The 27,265-nt window shown below is 43.5% G+C and overlaps 1 protein-coding gene across 1 annotated transcript; it reads right to left on the minus strand.

Annotated features, from left to right (window-relative positions):
• Positions 1-5,333: 5,333 nt before the first annotated feature.
• Positions 5,334-7,859, minus strand: LOC116583922 (disintegrin and metalloproteinase domain-containing protein 21-like). The gene has a single exon (XM_032331952.1). It carries the CDS (start codon positions 7,698-7,700, stop codon positions 5,490-5,492), a length of 2,211 nt encoding a protein of 736 aa, XP_032187843.1. The 5' UTR covers positions 7,701-7,859; the 3' UTR covers positions 5,334-5,489.
• Between the last annotated feature and the right edge of the window lie 19,406 nt (positions 7,860-27,265).

Consider the following 27,265-nt stretch of genomic DNA (forward strand, 5'->3'; position numbering starts at 1 on the left):
CTCCAGTTTTCAAGGCCTGTGTGCATTAGATTGTAAGGACCTATTTTACTGTCCCTGCTCCCCTCCCCCAGGGAACTTAAAAGCAATTCCCAGAAACCAGCTCCAGGTGTGAAGGCCAAGATAAACAAGGCTGTACACACCTGGAGTCTATCCCTGACCTAAGTACAGCCATCTTGGCAAAGCAAAAGCTGACACCTTGAACTGTAAGAGTAGATTAGCATAAGAATGGCCATCCTGAAGGCCAGAAGCCATTTTACTGAGTGTCCCTAACCAGCCCACAGGGCACACGTAACTTGAGATAAGAGAAAGTAGCTAAAACCTAAGAAACAACTTAATCATATACCACCAGGGCAGTTAGATGATGACACCACAGGGACATGATGTTAAAGAAAGCAAATAGTTAACTTGCAGAGATTACAATCTTGCAAGACAGGAGTCTCCCTTGGTTTGCAAATGTCCTGGTGATTTACAACAAAAAGGCTATCTCTTCAATGGCCCAATTTCCAGAGACAAAGGGCTCAGTTCCTCAAGGCCTAAGGTCACCCTCTCCACCATAAAACTGAGGGAGCCTGAGGCAGAAGGAAATGTAAATAAAGTTAAACTTCTTCTAAACCTAAATCTCATTTAACCGCCAATATGGCACCAGGGTGATGCAGGGGTGGCAAAATGTTAAACAAAGTTAAACTGTCAAAGTAGGGTGCAAGATATGTATGTAGCTATGAAGAAGTGCCTCAAAAATGCTATATAAAACCTTGGATTTGAGTGCTCTGGGTCCTTGTTGAAATCTGCTGTGCTGGGCGGATACTTGGACCCCAGCTAGTTGGAAATAAAACTCGCTGTGTGACTTGCATTATCGAGAGTGTTCTCTGTCTAATTGAGGGGTGGTAAACTCCATACCCTAACAAAATAATTGGCCTGATGGTAATTTGAGAATATAACTCTGAATTATTTTTCATGCCTGTCAACCCAAGCAGGTGATTCCATCACAGGGGTGGATAAATGGAAGGCTGTAATGTCCACAACCAGAACAACAATGTCACTCTGCATTTCCTTCCACTGAGTTGCTTCAGCCCAGAAACCTTACATGGAAGCTCCAGGACTGGCACAAGGAGAGAAGATCTCCCTTTGCACGAACACAGGCATGGTGCTGTGTTCTCTCTCCCTCTCACAGACATAGCAAGCAACATGTCAATCAGACATTTTGGCTGATGTCCACACCACTCCAGAGTGTCACTAGATGTTTCAGCATAACCGCCATAGCACAGGGATTCTCCAGACCACAAAATGTATCTTACGGCACTGGGTCCACCTGTGCATGAGCTTGCATAGCTCCGAACTTCCCTGATAAGTCTGCTTAATATCTTGAGTTATATAAAACTGGACCAAAACTCTGCACTAAGTCAGTCAGGTGAGGAAAAAGGTCTTATAGCTGTCAAAGCAATTGCAGGCCTCCCAGGTATCACAAAGTGGCAGGTTAACATGGGAATTCGGGTTGCAGACAGCAGCATGACCAGTGACAGAGGGCCTCAGTTGTCCAGACCAGGAGAACAACTGACCCCCTCCCTAGACCTGGAGCAGCAAACATCATGGTGATGTTGAGGTTGTCAAGATTTTCCACAGGCATCTGGACACAGGGGTACAGGGTGAAAACAGATCTGGGTTTGGCTCCACTGACATACAAGCTGAAAGGAACATACTAGCTAGATCAGTTACTGCAGTGTGGTCCCCTGCAGCTTCTTTGAAGTCCTCAACTGCCTGCACAGTATTGGCAATGTGCACCATTAGAGGGGACCTGGGCATTTAAATTTTGGTAATGAGCTGTAAAGTGCCATATACTAGTAGGGGCTATAAGGTCTGGCAAATCAAACTGAATAGAGACAAAGTTTGTTTAATGACCACTCTCTTCAAGCAACCTTGAATTATGGGCTCAAATATTCTGTCCCCTATTACAAACAATATCAAGGGGGTATATAGAGTCTTGATCTGGCAGAGGTGTGATTGGCAATCCTACAGCCTACTGATGGGCCCTCCTATCAGAAAAGGCCACTGGGGTTTTTCCCAGTGGCCTTGAGGATGTCAGTTCATATATACCTTTACCTCGAAAGGGCAGGGCCAAAGGGGCCACTGTTGCTCAGTTTCAGTAAAATTTTTTTCCAAGAGTGACATCCCATGGAAGTTGAACCCCTTCTGCTATCCTGTTTGTTCTACTGGTAAGCTAAAATGTACCCCTTGCCTATGTTTGGATGGGTTCCTGGAAAGCTTTGTTACTTGGCTCCAGGGTCAATGAGAGCAGCAAAGCTTGTGTATGAGTGGAGGTAACTGGAGGTAAGTTAAAGATGTGTATAGATGGTTTTACCGAGAAGAGTGACAGGATCTGAACTGTCAGGTCCTGAGGCAACAGCCTGGGCAGCAGCCTATCCCTCCATCCACTGCAGGTCAGTGTTGGAGTTCCATTAACTGCCCCTCCACCCAAGCTAGGGCTGTTTTGTTCAGAAAGGTGATGCACCCACCTGAAAGCTAGGGCCAGCAGTTTCTGGAGGAACCCCAGGTACCTGAGGAAAGTTCAGCACTGCGTTCCAGCAGTCTTGAGATGAACTCATTAGGGAACCCTGATCTCAGAGCTGCCCATACAGAGAGGTGTGGGCGTCATCCATCTCCAGAGGAAGGGATATGGAATGAAGTTCCACCCCTTGACTGGGTCTGATAAGATGTCCTTAAACCTCTTATGCCATTGGGACTCTTTCTGGTTTCCTGTCTGTAGAGGTGGTGGGCACACTGGGCTTTGTGGCAAAAAATGACTTGGACTTCAGGAAAATTATCTTTTGTCATATCTGGCTATGGCATCCATGATGTCTAATGCTTGCTGTCCTGAATCTGTCATTACCATTAATTATAAAGGCACAGGCTTATACTTAGAGCTGTGATTTATGAAGAACGTCTCATATTCTGGCAACAATGGCATCTTCTCTCAGGGCTGACAATCGTCTAGGGTTCATGGGAGCATGACACTAGGTAAAAGGACACACTCATAGTACTTTCACAGTTCTACCTAGACAGGAGGCATGCCACATCCGGGCTTATCATCTGCAAGTGGGCCTGAGCTCTCATGTCACAAAAATCCAAGACCATCAATCAGAACCTTTCTTCTTATCTCAGTGGGCTCTGCAAGCTCAGGGAGGCTCTTCCTGCGATCATGTCCCCTTTTTATGGGGTCTGCATCTCCTTGCCTGGTGGCTTGATGTGCTTCTCGTGGACATTGGAAGCAGCGACAATGTGTGGAGGGTCTTCAAGGATCTCCTTAAAAAAATAGACCTCTTATACTACATTGTTTTTAATGAAGTTTGAATTTGGGGGGTTTTATCCACCCCACGCAGTGGACACAAGCAACAGCATACAGTCATTTCCAAAGACTCATGAGGGCGAATCAATGTCCTTTCTACCTCCTTGAGGACAAATTATTCCAGGGAATCTCGCATTTCCACGACATACTTACCAATTTCTGGTTCTTACCCACGGTGGTCCTTGGACATATTAACATAGTGGATGGTGACAGGGAATATCTGGGATGATGGTGCCTCTTCCTCAACTAATTTGTGGTGACCTTCTGCTCTACAGTGTCCCACTCAACCTCTGAGAGGTTGGGTATTATTGGCTCTAGCACCAGGGATTGGACCCACAGGGTATGCTTACCTTGGCCATATTCTGCACTGATAGAGTTGCTACTGTCATGGGATAGACCTGTCCCTCTAAGCTATACACCTGATTCTCAGCTGCCACACAGTGTGCCCAGCAGCTGGTATCCCCTTTGGCACTAACTTAGGATAACTTTCCTTGGTTCCAAAGAACCAAATAGACCCCACTACAGGTCCTTTCCTGGGAAAAGTTGCAGACCCCACCATACATGTTAGATTCTCTGTTGTCAACCCAGGACTGTCCCAAATGATTATAGCCCATCTCAACCAGATCCAACAACTAACTTGGACTTGTTTAGAGATGAATAGGAAATACACACATCTAGAACCTCCCCCCAGACTGGTTCCTACTGGTTGGTCTCTGCCAATAGTCTGACCTGTTAGAACACTCACTGTTTATGGTGGGTTTTCCTGGCAACACCTGGCATCAACCCAAGCAAATCTACAGAACAGCAACAAGCATCAGCTTCTTCCAGAGAGTCTTAGATGTTGTGGTGAACAGGTGAGTCATTGTCAGCTCTAAAGCATTACTGGGGCACAAGTTGTGTTGCCAAACCCACCTTTGTGGACAATTTTGTTGGGGAGCTACAGCTGCTTTGTTGAATTTAGAACATGCAGACTGTGTCTTAGAAGGAATAGGCATCCATTGACCACATTGTGTTAACAGGTGGCTTCCTTGGCTTCTGAGCTCCCACTCTGGGAAAATGAAACACACCTGTTGATTTTGACTAAAGTTGGGGTTTCAGTACACCCTGCAATGGAAGTGGGGTCCCAGCATTTATGATGAACAAATCCCAGAAGAAAGGAGACACGATGAAACAAGGAAGGGTTGGTCTCAACCTATGTTCCCAGGCAGGAGGATGTAGACAATAGTGTAGCAAGCAACAAATTACACAGGAGGTGGACACGGCTGAAGTCCCTAATGTTTCCCAGGCTCACTTCTGTATGGTTATTTTTAAAGGTTCCCTTTAAAATCAGAGTGGGAATCTCAGGCAGGCCTTTATGTAAGGGTCATGGGGGGGAGTGTACATGGGACTCTGTGCCCCATGCTCAGGCAGCAGGTCAGAACAACTTATTTTCTTACCACATATGCTTAGCGACTGTCACTGCTCTGTTCCCTGGAATACAGACTAAGAGGGAAGAGGGGATGATATTCCTAGTGTTCCCTCTGGATGCCAGAGACATCAATGAGAACTTATACCTATTTTTCTGATTGATTTCATGGGATGCAATGTTCAGGATCCTGGTCTCAGTCTTCCATATTCAGGAACATGCTCTCCAGGGTGCTATAGCTTGTACTGGGTAGGATCACACACCAGACACCCTCCCCTACTTCCCAAAGGCAGCCCAGTGTGGTACAGGCAGTATGGGTAGGGAATAGCCCTCCATTGCCCTGAATTCTCCTAGGGACTGCAGGAGAGATTACCTAGACAATGACAAAATCCTCAGTGCTCAAGAGCATTGTTTTGGAGAAATGTAATGAATTTTCTCCTGCAGAAGCCTGTGACAACTTCCCTTAATTCTTCACCACAGGACCTCAGCTCAAGTCCCACCTGCTGACTCAGGTACCTGGACACTGTCTTGGGATCAGTGTGGGATCCTACAGTCTTACAAAAATATAAAGAAGCCAGAACATGTGCTTTTAATGGTTTATTTCAGAGTGCTGGTCACAGACTTAGTGTGAAAGTTGGGTGACATGTGTTGATAACACTCTGTCTCTTGCAGATCCCTGGAAATGTGGATGTCAGCTTTGCCACTTCCTTACTGTAGAGTTTCACTCATGCTCCTGTGGGTTGCCTATTGTTGTTTGGAGGTCTGGAGTCTAATTCCAGGATTGGCTTCATCAGCTTTCTCTTTCTTAACTCTAACTGTCTTGATTGTTCTCACATTTGTGGCAATGCCAAACAGGAATACAGCTATTAAGGCATAAATGCGACCAAAGATCACTCTCAGATACACCAGAGATTCATCATTTTGCCTGACTGACCGCATTCTACGTGGAGGGGGTCCACTGTCTGTGCTTCCACCAGCACCTCTATCAATGCAGTGTGGAGGATCCCAGCCTATGTGACAATGACAATTCCTGTTATTGTTGCAAATCCCCCTATGGCTGCATTTCTCAGGTAAACAGTCATAATTCAGCTGAGCTGCACTGCCATTGCAGTAGGTATTGCTACAGATCTTTCCAGGACCACAGGGTGTACCTGGTCTCACATGACCAACATCATTTGCTCCTGTGGAGCGATGTGAGTCCAGCCCAAAACACCAGAATCCTGAGATTAGAGACTGATGGAATCCCACATGTTCTTGCAAGTGGGGGAGGTGTGTGACATTACCACACTGCAGCCTTCCACAATAAATGTCTTCGGTGGCACAAATGTCAGCTTTCATCTTCCCTTCGATTCTTCTGCAGTGTCCGTATCTATTGCCTCTTTTATTTATGGTATAGCAGTCATCTGCCCCTTTTACAGCATTTTTACCAAAGATTTCTTGGCAATGCACCGTGCGGTCAGTGCAATTCCCATGATAACAGTAACCCTCTTCTGTGCATGGGGTTCCATCTTGCATATAGAAATCACCAGGGCATGCCAAGGACATCCCACGGCAGTACTCGGGAAGATCACATATATTTTGGATTGGTCTGCAGAGTGTCCCAGGAGGGGAATAGGTGCAATTTGTACAGCATCGGCCTGTATTACATTTGCTATCTATGGTGAAGGTACAATCATTCGTACAGCAGGGATTGTTGTAACACTCTTTGAAGGAGCCACAGTCACACTCCTCACCTGGATCCAGTATGTAGTTTCCACAACGATCATGGGTCAGGCTTTTATTTAAATATACCATTTCGGCACTGAATAGGCACTCACCTGCCCGACGACCCAATATGTGCTGTACATGTATATAGGAACAGTTACTGAAGGAATCTGTCAGAGATACTGGTCTATGCATAATACAGAGGGACCTTCTCTGGCAAGTACAAGTACTCTGATCGTAGTATAGACCTATATTTCTTGCCACCTTTTGTGTTCCTGCAATTGACAATAGTAAAAGGTGTCTGCCTAGGTAACCAAGCATGACAAGGTTTCGATTATTGCATATACCATATAAGACAGGTTCATAATCAATATCCTTTGGCCCATCTTTAATCACAATTATGGATGAATGTGGTATAAGAAGTCCATACACAACAGACTTATAGTGTCTAACAAATGGACTATAATGCACATGATAATTATTCATGAGAACTGGATCTCTCTGGTTATAAATCATAATTAATCCAATATAGTAATTTGCATCAATACCTTGAAAGAATGAGTCAATTAAACTACACATCTTTATCAGGAATTGGGCACATTTTGACACATTGTTGAACACAGTATACATTGAGTTGGAACTTAGGATAAGTCCTTTCATAATTCCGTGATGAGATGAATACATCTTACTAGAGATCCTGGGAACAACACTGGCATTTGCTTGAGAGAAAAGGGGATCCATAATCTCCTTATGTCCCAGTTTATAGGTAGGTCCTGTCACATTTGTATCTGCCACTATCTGAGAAACAATGTGCTCAAACCTCTGGGAATTGCTGAGGGGTTTGATTTCATAAGCAAGGTCATCCAACTTGATGATACCTTCAAGACCCCCATAACATGTGTCCACGGTGACCATGGAAAGAGGAATCTCCTCCAGGTAGCCGAGGTAGTAACAGTCTGGAGGGAAGAAGGGGTAGTCCATCTGCAAGGCTCCTTGGTCATCCTGAGTCATCATCAGCAGATATCTGGACCAAAACAGTTTCTTGCGTCGCATGTGGATAATGTGTCTCTTGTCCCCAAAACGCAGACTGTAGGACAGCCAGCCTGGCATCGGAACACCTTTGCCATGGTGCAGCTCCTTCCTGGGAATGACCACCTCAGAGGAGATGTAGCGCCATGATGGACGGCCTTGAGAACATTGCACAGGAGCCAGTCCTTCCCAGACAGCAAGGATCAAGAAGAATGCCCTCATGATGACCGGACCAGCCAGGCTCAGGCCCCTGCTCAGGGATATCTCTCAGTGAGAATGGATCAAGGGAAGATCCTCAGTGAGGGCCTGGCCTAGAGCATCTGACAGAATAGAGGGCTTCTTCAGGCTACCAGCACCCCACACCTGGGGGCCACCTGTAGAGATGAGGTCACAGTCACAGGGTGTGGCAGTGGGTGGGCCTCCACATCAGCTTAGCTAGGGTAATGTGTGAGAGGTGGGTGTATGAGTACTTACTTGGATATGGGAAGGGAGTTGGATCCAGTAGCATCACCATATTCATCACCATATTCAACACATTCAATCTTTCTTCTAGATATTTGAATATGTAATATACTTTTTTAAAATTTCTTTTTTTAAAATTTCTTTTCTGTGTAACAGAATTCATTGTTTATTTACCACACCCAGTGCTCCATACAATAGGTGCCCTCCATAATACCCACCAACAGGCTCCCCCAATCTCCCACCCTCCACCCCTTCAAAACCCTCAGATTGTTCTTAAGGGTCCATGGTTTATCTCCCCTTCAACTTCCCTCAACTCCCTTCTCCTCTCCATCTCCCCATCTCCTCCATTTTGGATAGGTAATATAAGATTTAATGCAATAAACTCCTTTACCAGTTCCATCTCTCATGGTACTGCTGGGTCAGTTTCTGTGGATTACCCGCCATCATTCACTATAGCTATCACTGTTCCTTCTTCCATGGTATGTGGAGATAGTCATTGCAAATTTTACCTTAGAGTTATTGAAAGTAATGTTTTGTAATGTTACATGTATTAGTATATGTCTTATTATGGTTTGTCATTAATTTGAGTGTTTTGATCCTTTTGGTTTTTGCTTTGGAGCTTCTTTGAGTTTACTGAGTAAAATATTCCCCAGGTTGTATTTACTTTTCTTTTTTCTCCCAAACCTGCTGGTGAGAACAGAAGGTTCTGCTGATCATATGTGAGACCCAGGAATTGTTCCCACTAATCCTTTCTCTTGGTTATTCCCTGAGTTTTGGCAACATATGTGTTTAAATTCTCAGCTGAAAGCAGAAGGGTGCTGAGCTTATTTTTGTAGTTAGAATCATGCAGCCTGGGTGTGAACAAAAAATATTGCCAACCACTGCACTCACTTCTTTGATTATCTACTGTAAATCCCCTTAAGAATATCTTGGGTCAGGCAGAAATGTCACTGTTTTATTTTAACAGGAGCATGACTTCTGCACAGGTGGCCAACCTCCTGAATAAAGCTTACATTCCTTTCCAATCAAAACTCATCAGTCAAAACTCACCTCTTGAATATTGGCCTTTCCAGCAAGGGACAACCAAATTCAGGTTCAGGTAACAATAAATCAGAGAGTGGAACAGAACATCAAAAACTAATAAAGTTCTATATGGTGACTAACATAACATAATAAAACAAACAAATGAACAAAATTAAACAAACAAACAAACAAATAAAAATAAATCAGAAAGTGGAATGGCAGTTTCTAGGGGTTTGGAGGAGAGACAATGTTGTATTTCAAGACAGGATTTTCTGTTATGCAAAATGATTATGTCTGGAAGTTTCCTCTAAAACCCTGTCCCTGTAATTAACAATACTGTGATATACAGTTGAAATTTAGTTAATAGGGTTGATCTCATATTTAGTGAGATCTTTGCTCAATACAAAAGTGAAAGACAAGACTTCTGATTCTCCCATGAGAGCATACTGAGCTCCATGGATATGGTCTTTCCTGAAAATGTGAAAATCTTTATTACAAACTACTTGCATATTTTGAATACTAGCCCATTATCAGATATGAAATTTGCAAATATTATCTCCTATTTCACAGTATGCCTTTTAGTTTTGTTAATTATTTCTTTTGTTCTGTATAACTTCTTTCCTCTTTGTTTGTTAGCTTATTTTGTTCTATTCTGTTTTGTTTTATTTTAATAATAATTAAGTCCAGAGAGTTTATTTTTTGTTCTGTTTCCCTCGTCTCTTGAGATGTATCTAGATAGAATTAATACAGGTGTTGTCAAAGAGGTCACTTTATGTCTTCTCCTCTAGGATTTTAATGGTTTCAGGCCTCATGTTTAAGTCTTTCATCCATCGTGGGCACCTGGGTGGTTTGGGTTAAGCCTCTGCGGTCATGATCTCACATCCTTGGATTGAGCCCCACATCGGGCTCTCTGCTCAGCAGGGAGTCTGCTTCCCCCTCTCTCTTTGTCCGCCTCGGTGCCTACTTGTGATCTCTGTCAGATAAATAAATAAATAAAATCTTTTAAAAAAAATTTCTCTCATCCATCGTGAATTTATTTTTGTGTAGGTTATACAAAAGTGGTCCAGTTTCTTTCTTACACATGTGGCTTTCCACTTTTATCAACCCCTTGTGTTGAAGAGACTGTCATCCTCCTGCCCCCCCGCTGGATATTCTTTCCTACTTTATTGAAGATTATTTGACCATATAGTTTTGGGTCAAATTATGAGTACTCTATTCTGTTCCATTGATGCATATATCTCTTGCTCTCCCAATATCACACTGTCTTGATAACTGTAGTATGGTAATATACCTTGAGATCCAGATGGGTTGCTACCTCCAGCTGTGTTTTACTTTTTCAAGATGGCTTTGGCTATTTGCAATATTTTTGGTAGGATGGTATGGTCACCTCTGAAAAATGCCAGTTATATCAATAATAATATCACTGAATGAGTAGACTACTTCTGTTATATACACATTGCTTATTTATTTTTATTTTTTCTAAGATTCTTAAATTTTCTTTCAGAATAAGAAAAAGAAGTGGAGGAGAAGGGAGTTGATGGAAATTGGACCATGAGAGACTATGGACTCTGAAAAACAATCAGAGGGGTTTGAAGGGGCGCAGGGTGGGAGGTCGGGGTACCAGGTGGTGGGTATTGGAGAGGGCACGGATTGCATGGAGCACTGGGTGTGGTGCAAAAACAATGAATACTGTTATGCTGAAAGTAAATAAAAAATTTAAAAAAAAAAATAAAGAAGAGTGCATGACCAGAAGAGAGCAGTAGGCAGAGAGCAAGGGAATAGAAGACTCCCCCTGAATATGACGCCAGACACAGGGATCTATCCCGAGATCCTGAGATCATGATCTAAACCATAGGTAGATGGTTAACTGACCGAGACACTCAGATGATATGGGTAATACAGATATTTTAAAAATAGATTTCTTCCAGTCTGAGCACGGAATATTTCTCCATTTCTTTGGGTCAGCTTCAATTTATTTTATTTTATTTTATATTTTCAGTTTTTCAAGGTTTATTTTTTTTTTAATGCACCACACCTAGTGCTCCATGCAATATAAGCCCTCCTTAATATCCACCAGCAGGCTTCAGTTTTTTTCATTAGTATGTAACAGGTTTCAGAGAACTGATCTTTTACAGATTTGGTTAGGTATACTACAATGTATCTTACTATATTTATTCAGTTTTAAATGGGATTGATTCCTTGATTTCACTTTGTGCTGCTTCATTATGGGTGTATAGAAATGCAACTGAAGGGGTGCCTGTGTGACACAGTCAGTTAAGTGGCACTTTTGGCTCAGGTCATGATCCCATGGTCCTAGGATTGAGTCCTGCATCAGCTACTTATTCTGCAAGGACCTTGTTTATCCCTCTCCCTTTTTTTGTGCTCTCTCTCTTTTTGACAAATACATAAAAATACTTAAAAAATAATAATAGAAATGCCACTTAAATTACTATGTTGAGTTTGTATCCTGCAACTTTCCTGAATTCATTTATCAGTTCTAGCAGATACATTTGGATGAATTTTGGGGGCTTTCTATATATACTCTAAAACTGAATTCCAAACACTAAAGAATCCAATTAAAACAAAATGGAAAGTAGACATTTGTACAAGGGAAACTTACAGATGTCCAACAGATACATGAAAAGATGCTCGTCACTTGGCATCAGGGAAATACAATCAAAACCATGAGATATCCAGTCACACATCTCAGAATGGCTAAAATAAAGAACACAAGAAACGACAGATGTTGGGGAGGATACAGAGAAAAGAGAACCCTCATGGACAGTGGGTGGGGACGCAAAATGTTGCAGGAACTCTGAAAGACTGTATGGAGGTTCATCAGACAGTTGAAAATATAGCTATCCTTTGATTGAGCATTCATGCTATGAACACTTATGCAGAGATGGCAGAAATTCAAGGGAATCTTGCAGTCTGGTGGTTATGGCAACATTATCCCTAATAGCCAAGCCATGGTAACAGCTATGCTTCTGTCCATGCACAAATGAATGGATAACGAACATGTGGTTTACAGATACAGTAGTGTATTAACCAGAAGGAAAATGAAATTTTGTTGTTTGCCACATATAGATGGAGATACAGACTCTTACACTAAGTGGAATAACACATTCAGAGAAAGAAAAGTAGTATCTTGCTTAAGGCATGTGTGTAATTTAAGAAAGAAAACATGAGAGCAAAGGTACAGAGAGAGAGAGAGAGGAAAACCAAGAAACAGACTATGAGTTATAGGGAACAAACGGGTTATCAGACGGGAAGTGGGTAGGGGGATGGGCCACATAAGTTTGGGGGATTAGGGAGTGCACGTGTTGTGATGAGCAGCAGGGGTTGTATGGAAGTGTTGAATCACTTGTTGAAACTAATATCATATTGTACCCTAACAGTAATTTAAATTCAAACTTAAAAGAAATGTATTTACAGTTTCTGGAGATGGCCTTGGTGGCATAGAACACATGAAAAGCATTTATTTCAGGAAATCTACTAACACAAGTAGCAGCTAGAGTATTTACATTAAGGTATGCTCTTTTCCTTCCCCATCCCAGCTCAGCACATGGAAACTCCACTCCATGCAGCTGGGACTACAGGTGTGTAATATGCAACACATCTGGCACCTCCACTTAAGACTCATGTAGCCAAAACCTAGGTTTCCATGTGCCCAGCTCCCATCAGAGGACTCTTTCCCAGAACAGGGCAAAGGTGACCCCCATTCTGGCCCATGATTTTTGCTGTGAGGTCAAGCCCCAAATAGGTGCCCCTGGGACATGGGGCATACACATTCCACCCAGACGTTCTCCTAGGACAGAAGCCCTGCTCTGTGCACACTGTACTGGGGCCAGGGGGACCCTGATTATACCAACCCTAGTTTCTATGGCAGGAGTCTCATACCACCAGTACTGAAAAGGAAAAGAAATTAAGCTGTCTCCTACCTCTGAAACGGGCACTCTGTTCCCAAACTGAATGAGGATGGAAGCGTATGTTTGTCCCCAAAGGCAGCTACAGACCCTACCAAGAATTTTGCATTGAGAAAGGTATAAATGTAATAAACCAATAAGCAGTGTTCCTAATATGTCCCCAAACAAATGACTTCATTTCCAGGTGAACGAGGAAGGTCTAGCCCTCAGGTTGTGGGGAGAGACAGTAGCAGGAGATGGATGGACTCGTTGGAGGTGTCCTAAACTATTCCTACTCACATGAATGAGAGAACCAGAGATGCAGACCCTGGAGGGGACAGCTGCTGTCAGAACTCAGTTAGATCCTGGTCTCAGCATTTCTCCCTAGGGGACTGGGGTTGTTTGGTTCATTCCTGTGGAAAAATCCATTTGTCGAGACCCTGTGGACAGTAGGACAGCATGTAGCCTGAAGCAGAGGAGCTCATCATCTAGGTATGTGGAAACAAGAGATGAAGAAAGCCCAACCAAACCACTCTTCCTCCTCTTCCTTTGTTCATTCCCCAGGCTACATGGCCTCTGTAATCTTTGAAAGCACCAACCTTCACTCAATGTCATGTCCGTAAGCTTCCCATGGGTTGATGTGTGCATCAATATCGTGACTTCTTATTGTAGAATACTTTTCCATTGTTGGATGTTTTCTACTTGGATTATTCCTTTAAACTTAGAAAGCCTTCTGACTTGTTGTTAGCTTCCAACACAAGACACTAAATATTCACTTGGCCTTTGGTTTGAACATGGGATTTCGTACTTATGGAGAAACACTCAGCAGTGGGATTTCCAGGTAACATGTTATACGTGCCCATATTTAATTTCATGAGAAACAGCCAGATGGTTTTCCAGGGCTGCTATTTCATTGTTTATTTTGACTTATGGAGAAACACTCAGCAGTGGGATTTCCAGGTAACATGTTATACATGCCCATATTTAATTTCATGAGAAACAGCCAGATGGTTTTCCAGGGCTGCTATTTCATTGTTTATTTTGACTTGCAAAATAAACCCTCAGGGGGTTGTATGCCTATCAGGATTGTATGCCTATCAGGATTGGATGGTAAATGCTTCTAACATATATTAACTATTGTGTTGAGTGAAAAGGACAACTCACTGAGGCGTGGAGAGAAGGCAGAGGTGTCAGGCTGCAGAGAGCAAGAAGCTATTGTGACGATCTTGTGCTTAGAATGCCTGTGATTTTGAGAGAGAGGGATGGCATTGTAAAATAAAAAAGGGTCAATGGACACATCCTTTTCATACACTATGTAAGCAGGGGCATGCTCTTGATATATATATATACCGTATGTGTACTTACACTTAGCAATATTGCATGGATGGGGGCCTTGATGTGCTCTTTCTGCCCTGGGAGACACAGGTGCCTTCCTTATTCATCAGGCCATGGTTTGTAGGGGCGCTGGTCACCTGGTGTGGGGGGCACACAGGGGAGTAGATGGCTGGCAGCATGTTCATGCCCAGTCTCACCACACACCTGCACTGGATATGGCCTCTTTCTTGTCAGATCCTGGAGGAGTCTTCCACCCACATTGTCCTCATCACTAGTTTAATTACATGCAGACATGGGACAGTTCTGGAACAGTACCATGATACACAAGTACTTCCATGCTGGCATATATTGCATGGACCGTTGGCTGTGGTGCATAAACAATAAATCTTGGAACACTAAAAATAAATAAGTTATTAAAAATAAGTTTTATGAATTTATAAAATTTTGGGATTTTGCATCTAAAACAAAACATGTTTATTACCTGTCTTTTCATTTTGTTATTGCTAGATCTTATGCAAGTGCAATGAATCTTTGCTCATGCAGCAGAGCCCTACACAGTACTTACAAACTTGTAGTAATAGGGTCACCCCCACCAGGGACTGCACAGGACAGGAAGAGGACAGTGTGAAAAATGGTAATTGGCTCCTGGATTTAGCCCAGCAGAGAACATACTGCTAAAGAAAAAAAATAATAAATACAAAATAAAAAGAAAGAAAGAACAAAGAAAGAAAGAAAGAAAGTTAGTTCATCCATTGGCAGATCCTAGAAAATAAAACGGACCACATGGGCAGATCCACAGACCCTGCGTTGAACCCTGAACTACAGAAAATCTGAGACCTTTGCACCTAATTGTTTCCCAGGTGTTCTTTGAAACTACTGTTCGCTCTTTTATTCACTCCATGTGATCCCTGCTACAGGAGAGTGTACAGTTGGTGTCCCTTGTGTGATCCACCAGGCATTTTTGGAAAAAATAGCTTATTTTAGAGTGTCACGGGTTCTCAGATTAAGAGGAGGCTTTCCCAGGAGGGATCCTACCCAGAGTCCTGTGCATATTTGTTTTAAATGATGAGATGGGGGAATTTTGGGTGATCATATTTAGAAAGATTTTGGACTGGAGTTTATGCATTTCTAGGCTGAGGCTTTGGGGTCTATAGCGATATGATAAATGTATGGGCATGTGGGATAGATGTGGAACTCTGGAGGTCTGACATTTGACTATGGTACCATGGTAATGTTTGGAAGTGGAGGGTGTTCCTTTATATGGTGATTTGGACTTTTGTATATATCCTTGATGAAGAGATAATAATATTCAAGTATTCAAGTATTTGAAAGTAAAATACATTAAAATATCTTGAGAGTAGCTACACCTGTGGTGAGCATAGCACACCATAAAATCCTGTCCAATCACTGTGTTGTCCTCCAGAAACATGCACCACTTTTTGTCAATGATACTTAAGGAAAATGGAATAAAATCTCTGGAGCATCTGGGTGGTCCCCGATGTAAAGTCAAGTAATCTTATGAGAGGCAACAGAGGGAGGTTAGGCCCCAGCAGAACTGACACATGTAATCATTGATGCTCTATGGTCCTCAACTGTGAAGGTGCAGAAAGGATTCATGAGTCTGAAAATGCAAGAGGCTCAGCTCTGGAAACCAGGAGGAACACGTTCAACCCCAGAGCTTCTGCAGGGGTGTAGCCTGCCAACACTGACTGTGGCCTAGTGGACTTGATTTCATGTAGCCTGCCAGATGGTAGGAGAATAAATATGTGTAGATCTTTGCCCTGTGTGTGGTACCTGGACACACTGATCACAGGAACTACTACATGGTGGGATGTAAGTGTCACACTTTCATGGAGTCTCATGTTACCCATGTTGTGTGATGGCCAGCATTACTGACCCAGGGACACTCCCAGGCTGTAGTCTGTGAGGAGGAGCCTCTGCAGGAATTCATTACTGCAAGGATGATGTGATGATGTAGACTGAGCTTGAACCGGGCACACCTGTCAGCCCATGACTTGTGACCATGAGTTCCTGACTGTCCTACCAGTGTATGATGTGTGTGATGATCAAATGGAGAATGGGATATAGAAATTCATCTATGCTTCTCATGTCCTTTCTTTCCCCCAAACACATCATCACATTTCTGATGTCAGGAGAGAATATCCAAACCTGTTAGGGATCAAGCTGCAGTCCTGGACTCTGTAGGCTGACACCTACTCTTCCCAGATGTAGCCTCTGCAGATATTATCACTTACTGACGAATTAGAGGTTGCAAACATCCCCTCTGTAATAGTAATAATATATATATATATATATATATATATATATATATATATATATATATATATAATGATGGCAGAGGGGAATGGGTGAGCCTGGTGCTCGGCATTAAGGAGGGTAATAAATCTTTTTTTTTTATCATTATTTTATGTATGCAATAAAATAATGATAAATAAAAAGATTTATTACCCTCCTTAATACCGAGCACCATATATATATACATGCATACATAAAATAATGATAAATAAAAAGTTTTATTACCCTCCTTAATACCGAGCACCAGGCTCACCCATTCCCCTCTGCCATCACCTCTAAAACTGTCAGTTTGTTTCTCAGAGCCTGCAGTCTCTCATGTTTCATCTTCCCCTCTGATTTCCTGCAACTTACTTTTCTCTTCCTTCTCCTAATGTCCTCCCTGTTTTTCCTTATGTTTCATAAGTAAGTGAAACCATATGATCCTTGACTAACTTTGCTCAACTTGCTTCATTCAACATAATCTCCAGCCCCATCCCTGTTGATGCAAAAGTTTGGGTGTTTTACACACACACACACACACACACACACACACACACAGACACACACACAGTATTTTTTACATTTTATAGATATATGTTTTATTTCAGTCCTTTTTTCACTCCATTAGCCCCCCTCTCTCTCTCTCTGTATATATATATATATTTTTTCAAAGAAAGTGAAATTTTGGAATTTAATGCCCTTTGAAACACGGACCGAAATTCTCTCAGTCACAAGTGTATCACCTGGTTTTGTCTATCCTGTGAGATTATAGTCCTCGCCCACTTTAGTTTAGTTTTGTTTTGCTTTTCTGTTATGGTTGCTGACTGCTTGGATTTGTCTATGGTGTATTCTGCTTAGGTCATGGTCCATATTTTGGACTCTTCTCACACTCTCATACATACTTTTCTGAGCAAAATGACTGGAAGGTGGAATTCACAGACTCTGAGTAGTATATGTTACTTACACTATGGCTAATATGTAAGACTAACTGAAGCCCCTTCCATGGAGCCTGATGGGTCAAGTTTATTGAGAAGCTACTGAAGGTGAATCTAGAGGTTACACAGGAGAATCTCAGGGACACACCCCCCCTCAGACTTCATCAGGTCTCTCCAGACTCCACCAGATGCACCTCACACTAGACAACTGCAGGCACAAAACATCCTGCTCATGAAACTATCATAGATCCACTATCACTCAAATCCACCCACATGCCCAATGTGCTTTTCAACATTAAGGACCTTTTGAAATTGTAAAAAAGAATATCTGACCAAGGAAGAGGGGCCAAATGACAGAGAAGTAGGAGACCCTGTTTCAACCCATCCCCTAAAGTGAGATAAATATCTACCAGAACACTCTGAAAACCCATAAAATCAGCCTGAGAGGTAGGACTATACACTCCTGGATTTCCACAGAAACAGAAGACACAAGAGGAGAGGTAAAGCAGAGTGGGAATGCTTGGACAGATATTACAGGATAAGCAGAAGGGGGAGGAAGGCACCAGAAGTGATGCATTGGAAAGTAATTCCCCAATATGAACATTCCCTGTGGTTGGGGACCAGCATTAACTTGGAGTCTGGTTAAAAGAACCCCCAAAGTGCAAAGGATCTTAAGGAGAAACTGGTGGAATTGGGTGGTCACAGGCATGGGCCTAAGCCCAGGTACCCAGGATGGCCACCACTGGTGACCATCCATGCCAGAAAGAGTGTGGCAGAGCCTCCAGTTCCTGGTCCCTGTGCTCCTGAATGTGTGCTGCTTGCACTACCACTCAGCTTGGCTCCATGCATGGGAGGGTTGACAGGTGCTCTGTAGTACCACAGCCTTTTGTCCTCTGCGCACACTGCACAAGCAGGGTCTGCCCACATGCTCCCCACATGTGCCCAAGATAACTTGATGTAGATGCTAACCGGCAGTCTCTAGGACCACCTGGGGAACTGGATGTCCCCAGCCTGACCCTGAAGGAACTTGGTGAGATCTATGCCTGGGATTCCTCAGCAGCAGCAGCCATGCAACTGGGCACACCCGCTAGCTTGGGCCTAGTCGCCAAACAGCTGTCAGAGCACAGGGAGCCACTGGAAGAGGGCTCTCTGGACCAATATCACTATTCGATTTAGTGGCACAGGGGTACAGAGACAAGCGGGGGATTGGAGTGTCCCCTGAGACAGTGGCTGGGAATGCACACCACCTGTGGAAGCTTGCACTGTTCAGGCAGAGTTTGCAGAGTTTGTGTTCTGGACCACCAAGAGGGGAACAGACTGAGGCTTCTCTTTGAGGCAGAGGTCTGGGTACAGTTTGCTTTACAATAAACCTCCAAAAAGCTACAAAAAGCTGCACGAAAAAACAAAACAAAACAAAACGAGAACAACAACAACAAAAATAGAACAATCCTCCAGAGAACAAAGCCTAAAAAACTGGTTTTTCAAAGCGCAGCACCTTGACAGGGGGCAGAACAACCCAGCTCAAGCAAGATTGACTGGAAAATAATATGGCAGGCCCCTACCCCCAGAAGGAAAGCCAAAAAAACGAAAGGACAACCACCATAGGGTCCTCAGAAAACTGTAAAACCCCAACGTCAAGAAGAACCTATAGATTAAGCCCATGGTATTGCCCTAAAACCTGTATATTTTATAGATACAACTTTTTGTTTGTTTGTTTTAATTCATTCTCGGGATTCTTAATATTTTAATTTCCTAAACCTACCGACCATTAGAACCAGAGGTTTAATACAACATATTCCATAATCACCTTTTAACTTGAACTTTTTCATACATACACCTGTGTTTTTCTTTTTCTTTCCATTTTCTACTTTAAAAAATACATTTAGATATAAGCTTTAAAGTAATCATTTTTCCCTATTCAGTACTGCACTGGTATGGAAGTCAGTTTTAATCTCCCTTTATCTCTGGAACATTGAGTTCTTTAACAAAGATACACCCAAGAAGAACCAAACTAACCTTCCTTGCCCACATTAAAATTTACAACCACCCTCCCACGTTTTTCTTCTGTCAGTGCTTCCGTGTATTTGTTTTTGTTCTGATATTATATAAATCTTATTCTTGGGGTTCATTTTGGCTGGGTTCTTTTTCTTTTCTTTTTTCCTTGTCATTTAATTTTGTCAGTCTTTGTCCATTTCTGTTTGTATAGACAGCATGTGGAGTGGTCCTGTGGTTTTATCCAGTCTGCACTCTGAGCCATTTTATGGGTGCATTTAGGCCATTCACATTGAGAGTGATTATTGAAAGATACATTTTTATTGACATCAAGTTGCCTGTTAAATTCTTGTTTCTAGAGATTGTCCCTGTACCTTTCTATTGTGTGTCACTCTTGGGTTCTTTCTCCTTTTGTAGAGCCCCTATGAATATTTGTCTCCTTTTGTCGAACCCCTATGAATATTTCTTGTAGTGTGGGCTTAGTAGTCACATACTCTTTTAAACCTTAGCATTCTTGGAAACTCTTTACTCTCCATTCATTTTGAATGTCAGTCTTGCTGGATAAAGTATTCTTGGCTGCACGTTCTTCTCATTTAGTGCCCTGATTATGTCTTGCCAGCCCTTTCTGGCTTGCCAGGTTTCTGTGGACAGGTCTGGAATTATTCTGCTGGTCCTTCCTCTGTACGTAAGGAATCTCTTCCCCCTAGATGTCCTCAGAAACTCTTGTCTAAAATTATGGTTCATAACTTTCACAATAAAATGTTTTGAGAACTTTTTACATTCGTTGATCTTGGTGGGTATCCTTTCTGCTTCTAGAACATGAACAGCTGTTTCAGTCGCCAGACTAGGGAAATTGGCTGGAAAACCCCACAGTGAAACTGCTTCTAGAGGCACAGACCTGCAGGGCAACCATCTGGGCCTGGCCCATGATCTCAAGTGGTCGTGGCCCGAACTCCATGAGAAAGCACTCTAAAACCCAGGTGCAAACATGGCCAAACCCTCCCTCTACTCAGCCCCCTGGGGTGCCGGTCTCAGCGATTTTAGATCAGGCCTGCCATGCCTCAGGACCTAACCCTAACCCTAGATTGGGTTTTCAGGCTTTCATCTGCAGGGCCCCCAAGATAGGGGACCCCAGAGCCACACCTCAGGAATCCACCTGCTACCCAGATGGAAACTGTGCCACTGGAGCTGTGCCCAACCCTCAGAGCAGGAGAAACCTGCATGCCTCCCTGAGGCCACGCCCACCTTTGGTGGCACCCATGGTCACCAACCCAGAGACTGAGGCATTGCATGATGCCCACCCTAAACTCAGCCCACCGGGAAGCCCACCTCAGCACCAGTAATTCTAGCCTGCCATGCCCTTGGGCCCTAACCCTAAACATAGTTTGGGTTTTCAGGATTCCACACAAAGGCCTGTCCCCAAAGCCCCCCAGATTAAGGACCTTTGAGAAATACCCCAGAATTCAGCCCACAGTGCAGTTGCAAACTGGACCATTTGGAGCTGTGCTGAACTTTCAGAGTGGGAGAAACCTGCATGCCCTCGTAAACCCAACCCCACCTTCGTTGCCCTGCCCCCTGGCCACAAAAATGGACTCTGATGCAATGTCTGACAAATACTCAACTTGGCCCTGAGCAGACAATGCCTCAGAAATGGCAGATCAGGCCTGTTATGCCTCTGCTAAGCCTAAACCTAAGTGAGGTGTACAGACTACCATGCCCAGAGGCCTGGGCCACAACCCAACCAGATTGGAGACCCCTGAGACTTACACCACAATTCCACCTCCCACTTATGGCACAACTCTGCTGCTTGGAGTTGCACAGAACCCTCAGAATGGGAGGACCCCTCGACAAAAACCTGGAATCTGATGCACATCCAGACATGCGTCCTCAATTCAGCCCACCAGGGAACCTGCCTCAACACCGGCAGATAGAACCTGCTATGCCCCTAGATCCTAACCCTAATCCTAATTTATATTTTCAGGTCTCCACCCCAAAAGACCTGCCCCCAAACCAGACTCATTAAAAACACCTGAGTGGCATCCCAGGGCTCAGCCTCCCATGTGGCAGGAAGCTGTGCTATTTGAAGCTGCACAGAACCCTCAGAGAGGAAGAAACCTGCATACCCCACTGAAGTGACCCTCCCCCACGATCTGCAGCCCCCTCGCACCACAACCTGGATTCTGAGGCGCCGCCTGACCTATACCCTCAACTCAGCCCCAAGGGGATCACGCCTCAGTGCTGGCAGATCGGGCCTGCCATGTCTCTAGGTCCTAACCTTAACCCTAGGTGGGGTGTACAGGCTTCTGTGCCCATAGGCCTGGTCTTTAAGTACACCAGATTGAGGATGCCTGACACACATGCTGGGACTCTGCCTGCAACACAGCACATGTTTGAGTGGCCAAACACTCCAAAATGCACTGTTTGGAGCTGCGCTGAAACCTCAGAGCTGGAGAAACGTCCATTCACCCATGAAGTCACCCCCAGGTTATGCAAATGCCTGGACACAAACCCAGAGGCTAATGCGCCCCCTGACACCCGACCTCAACTCAGTGCACCAGGGCTCCTGCCTCAACACTGGCATATCAGGTCTACCATGCCCCTAGGCCCTAACCCTACCCCTAATTTGGGTTTTCAGGCTTCCATCCCAAAAGGTCTGACCCCCAAGCCCCCAAGATTAAAGACCCCTGAGTGACACCCCAGAATTCTGCCCACCATGAAAGAGGAAACCATGCTGTTTGGAGCTGTGCCAAATCCTCAGAATGGGAGAAACCTGCATGCTCTGCTTGAGGCCATCCCCCACTTTCTGTGCACTGTTGAGCCACAAACGTGGAGGCTGACACTCAGCCTGCCTACCACCCAGGAGGAAACCATGCCATTTGTAGCTGAGTAGAACACTAAAAGTGGGAGAAACTGCGTGCCCCCCTGAGCACATTCCCCCCCTTCTGCGGCCCCCTGGCCAGAAACCTGGACCCTGTCGTGCCACCTAACTGCTGCCCTCAATTCAGTCCCCTGGAATCCTTCCTCAGTGCCAGGAAATTGGGCCTTCCATGTCCCTGGTCCTAACCTTAACCCTATGTTGGGTTTTCAGTCTTCATCCCCAAGGCTGGGCCCCCAATTCTTCCATATTTTGACCCCTGAACCACAACCCAGAACTCCATCTGCCAGCCAGGAGGAAATTGTTCTGTTTGGAGATGCACAAAACCCTCAAAATGGGAGAAACCTGCATGCCCACTGAAGCCACCTCCATCTTCAACAGCCCGCCAGGCACAAACCCAGAGCGTAATGCACCACCTGGCCCTGGCCTTCAACTCAATACCCCAGACATCCCACCTCAGCATGGGCAGATCAGGCCAGCCATGCCCGTGTGCCCTATCCCTACCCCTAGGTTGTGTTTTGAGTCTTCTGTCCTCTGATGATCAACACCAAAGCCCCACTGATGGGTTACACCAGAACTATACCAGAATATTCCATGGCTCCCTGAGGTTATCCCACTTTCAGCAACCCCCTGTACACTACCTGGATCCTAACACTCACATGTCCTAAACCATGTCCTCAACTCTGTTCCCCAGGTAGCTCCTCTCAGGGTGGCATATTGAGCCTAACATGACCCTCAGCCCTAACCTAACTTAGGTGAATTTTCTGTCTTGTGTCCCCTGAATACAGGTACCAAAGCCCCACATATGTGGGACCCCTGAGAAATGCAAGAGGACTCTACCCAGAAGGAAAGAGTAGAATTAGAACTCTTCCAAGGACTCAGAGCAGGAGAAATCTTCTCTTCCCCCATATGGCCTCCCCCATATTCTGTCGCCCATGGACACCAACCCGGAGCCTGACTCAGCCTGACCCATGTTCTCCACCCAGTCCCCTTGAGAGCTCTGCACAGCACCAGCAGTTCAAGCCTGTCTCGTTCCTGGGACCTAACTCTAACCCTAGGTTGGGTTTTCAGGCTTCTGTCCCCAGAGAACTGGCACCCAAGTCCCATGGATAGGGACACCTGAGCAATATTTGAGATCTCTGCCTGCCACCCAGAAAGAAACCATACCATTTGGAACTCTGAAAGAATTCTGAGCAGGAGAAATCTGCCATGCACCACTGAGTTCACCCAGAGTCAGCAGCTCCTTGGGTACAAACCTGAACTGAACACTCACTCTATCCATCACTCTGTACTCAGCCCTCTGGATAGCTTGCCACACTACCGTCAGATTGGACCTTCCATGCTTCTAACCCCTAACCCCTAACCCCTAACTGAAGCTTAGTTTGTGTTCTGAGCATTCCATTCCTAGGGGCCTGACCCCCTGCCCCAGGGACTGGGGTCACCTTAGCCATAGCATAGGACTCAGCCTAAAACAAAGGAAGAAAACGTGCCATGTACACCTCCAGAAAGAATTCAAAGCAGGAGAAAATGCCTGCCCAACTGAGCCTATCCCAGCAAACCTCCACTTTAAGTGGCCTCTTGACCACAAACCCTGTCCCTAACCTGAACCGGAACTCTTATCCTTAATTCCAGCCTCTAGGAAGCATACACACTGTCAGTTGATTGGGCCCGCAATGCCCCTTGACCTTAACCCTATCCCTAGGTTGGGTTCTCAGGTATCCATCCCTCAAGGGTGGGCTCCAAAGCCCCAGGATTTGGGGATGCCTGAGCAATACTGGAGGACTCAGCCTCCCACCCAGAAGGAAATCTTTCCATAATGGACTCCAATAAATATATAGGTCAGTAGAAATCTGAAGTCCCATCTGTTTGAAGGCCCATCTGTTTCTATCACAGTGAACTCCCACTTTCAAGGGCTCATGGATTGAAATCCTGAGCCAGACACTCACCCTAACCCATGCCCTCAACTCAGTCCTCCAGGATTCTCACCACAAGGTTGGCAGTTCAGACCTTCCATGCTCCTAGGTCCTCACCATAACCCTATGTTTATGAAAGTTACATCTGTAGAGGCCTGGCTCCCAAGCCCCAGGAATTGGGAACACTTAAGCAAAACCATAGGATCAGCCTGCCACACAAAAGGGAACTCTTTTTTTTTTTTTTACTCATACTGGTTTCAGAGCATGAGAAGTCTGAATGGAAACCTGAGACAATGTCAGTGAACCTACACTTTCATCCACATTCTGAACACAATCCCTGAGCTTCATACATGCCCTAAAACTCAATTTTAACTCAGACATTGTGAAGTTCTACACAGTTCTGGCTGATTGCATCTTCCATTGCATCTTCCGGGATAAGGCTTCAGGGCCTTATCCCAATGTAAGGTCTAGACATGGGTGAATATATGAACAGACATTTTTCCAATGAAGACACATATGTGACCAACAGATACATGCATAAATGTTCCATATCACATGGCTTCTTGGAAATACGAATCTAAACCACACTGAGGTATCCTATCACACCAGGCAGAATATATAAAATTAACAAGACATGAAAACACAAATATTGGTGAGGACGCAGAGAATGGGGAAGCCTCCTACACTCCTGGTGGGAATGAATACTGTAACAGCCACTCTGGAAAACAGTATGGGGTTTCCTCAAGAAGTTAAAAGTAAAGTTATCCTAAAACACAGCAATTGCACTACAGGGCTTTTACCACAAAAATAGAGATGTAGTGAAAAGAACTGGCACCTGCACCCCTGTGTTCATTGCAACAATATCCACTATAGATAAACTATGGAAAAAATCCAGATATCTATGGACAGAGGAATGGATAAAGAAGATGTGGTTCATGTAGTCAATGGAATATTACTCAGCCATCAGAAAGGATGAATACTTATCATCACATCAACCTGGATGGGTCTGGAAGATATTATGCTGAGTAAAATATGTCAATGAGAGAAACACAATTAGCATATTGTTTCACTCATATGTGAAATATCAGAAACAGGGCAAAGAACCATAGGGAAATAAAGGAGAAATAAAATGGGAAGTAATCAGAGAGGGGTTAAAAAACCATGATAGATTCTGAACTATAGCAACAAACTGAAGGTTGCTGGAGGGGAGGTGGGGGGAAAGGTAACTGGGTGATGGGAATTAAAGAATGCCATGTGATGCAATGAGCACTTGGTATTATACACATCTGATATATTATTTAACACTACATCTGAAACTAATGATGTATGATAAATTGGTTATTTGAATTTAAATTTTTAAAAAAATGGAAGAACTCAAAGAAACTACCCTAAAAATTTGTATTGAATCACAAAAGATACTGAACAACCAACACAATATTACAAAGAAAAACAAAGCTGGAGGAGTCACAATTCCATATTTCAAATTATAGTACAAAGCTGCAGTCATCCTAACAGTATGAGACTGGCACAAAAATACACACAGAAACCGAGGGGACAGAATAGAAGCTCAGACATAAACCCACAATTATGTGCCCAATTAATCTTCAAAACAGGCAAAAATATTAAAAGGGAAAAGGACAGTCTATACAACAAATGGTGTTGGGAATATTGGACAGCTATGCACAAATGAATGAAAATAGACCACTTTCTTACACCATATGGACAAATAAACTCAACACAGTTTCAAGGCATCAATGTGAGACCTGAAATCATAAAAATTCTACAAGAAGGCACAGACAGTAACTTCTGACATGAACCATCCATTTTCTAGACATGTCTCCTAAAGCAAAGAAAACAAAAGCAAAAATAAACTGCTGGAACTACATCAATATAAAAACCTAACGCACAGCAAAAGAACAATGAAAATGTATTAAATAGAATACAACCTACTTAATGGGAGAAGATGTTTGCAAATATAATGTGCAATAAAGGGATAGTGTCCAAAATATGTAGAACTGATACAACGCAACACCCAAAAAATCAAATAATCCAGTTACAAAATAGACAGAAGACATGAACAGACATTTCTTCAAAGAAGAAATACAGATGACCAACAGTCACGTGAAAAGATGTTCACCATCACCCATCAACAGGAAAATCCAAATGAAAAGTTCCATGAGATATTACCTCACACTATCAGAGAGGCTTACAACACCAGCACAAGAAAACAGATGTTGGGAGGATGTGGGTAAAAGGGAACCCTCTTGCATTGTTGGTGGGAATGCAAGCTGCTGCAGCCACTGTGGAAAACAGTATGACCATTTCTCAAAACGTTAAATAGAGAACTACCTTATGATCCAGCAATAACACTACTGGGTGTTTATCCAAAGAATATAAGAACAATAATTCAAAAGGATACATGTGCCCCTATGTTTCTTGCAACATTATCTACAATATTACAATATGGAAGCAACCCAAGTATTTCTTGATAACTTGATAAATGAGATGAAACATGTATACACACACACACACACACACACACACACACACACACACAGTGGAAAATCAGCCATAAAAAGAATGAAATATTGCCATTTGCAGACACATTGATGGAGCTAGAGAGTACTGTCCTAAGTGAAATCAGTCAGCTGGAGAAAGACAAGTGCCTTGTGATATCACTCTTACATGGAATTTAAGAAATAAACATACATAAATAAAGGAGAAAGAAGATACAAAACAAAATACCAACTCTGTGGTTACCAGAGTGGAAGTGGATGGAGGGATGAGTGAAATTAGATGACGGGGACTAAGAATACATTTTTCTTGATGACCGCTGAGTAATATATAGAATCACTAAATCACTATATTGTACAACTGAAACTAATATGTTAACTCTACCTGAATTAAAATAAACAATAAAAAAGTTTTTTCTTTTAGTAAACTATTTGAAAAAGCTTTTGCTATGCAATGTTCATAAGACTTACTTCAGAGTATTTACTGTACAATAATTATTCACTCTATGCCTGGAATTCAAATTTTACTGAATTCTTAT

Source organism: Mustela erminea, chromosome Y (genome assembly GCF_009829155.1).
Source record: "Mustela erminea isolate mMusErm1 chromosome Y, mMusErm1.Pri, whole genome shotgun sequence".
Taxonomy (NCBI): Eukaryota; Metazoa; Chordata; class Mammalia; order Carnivora; family Mustelidae; genus Mustela; species Mustela erminea.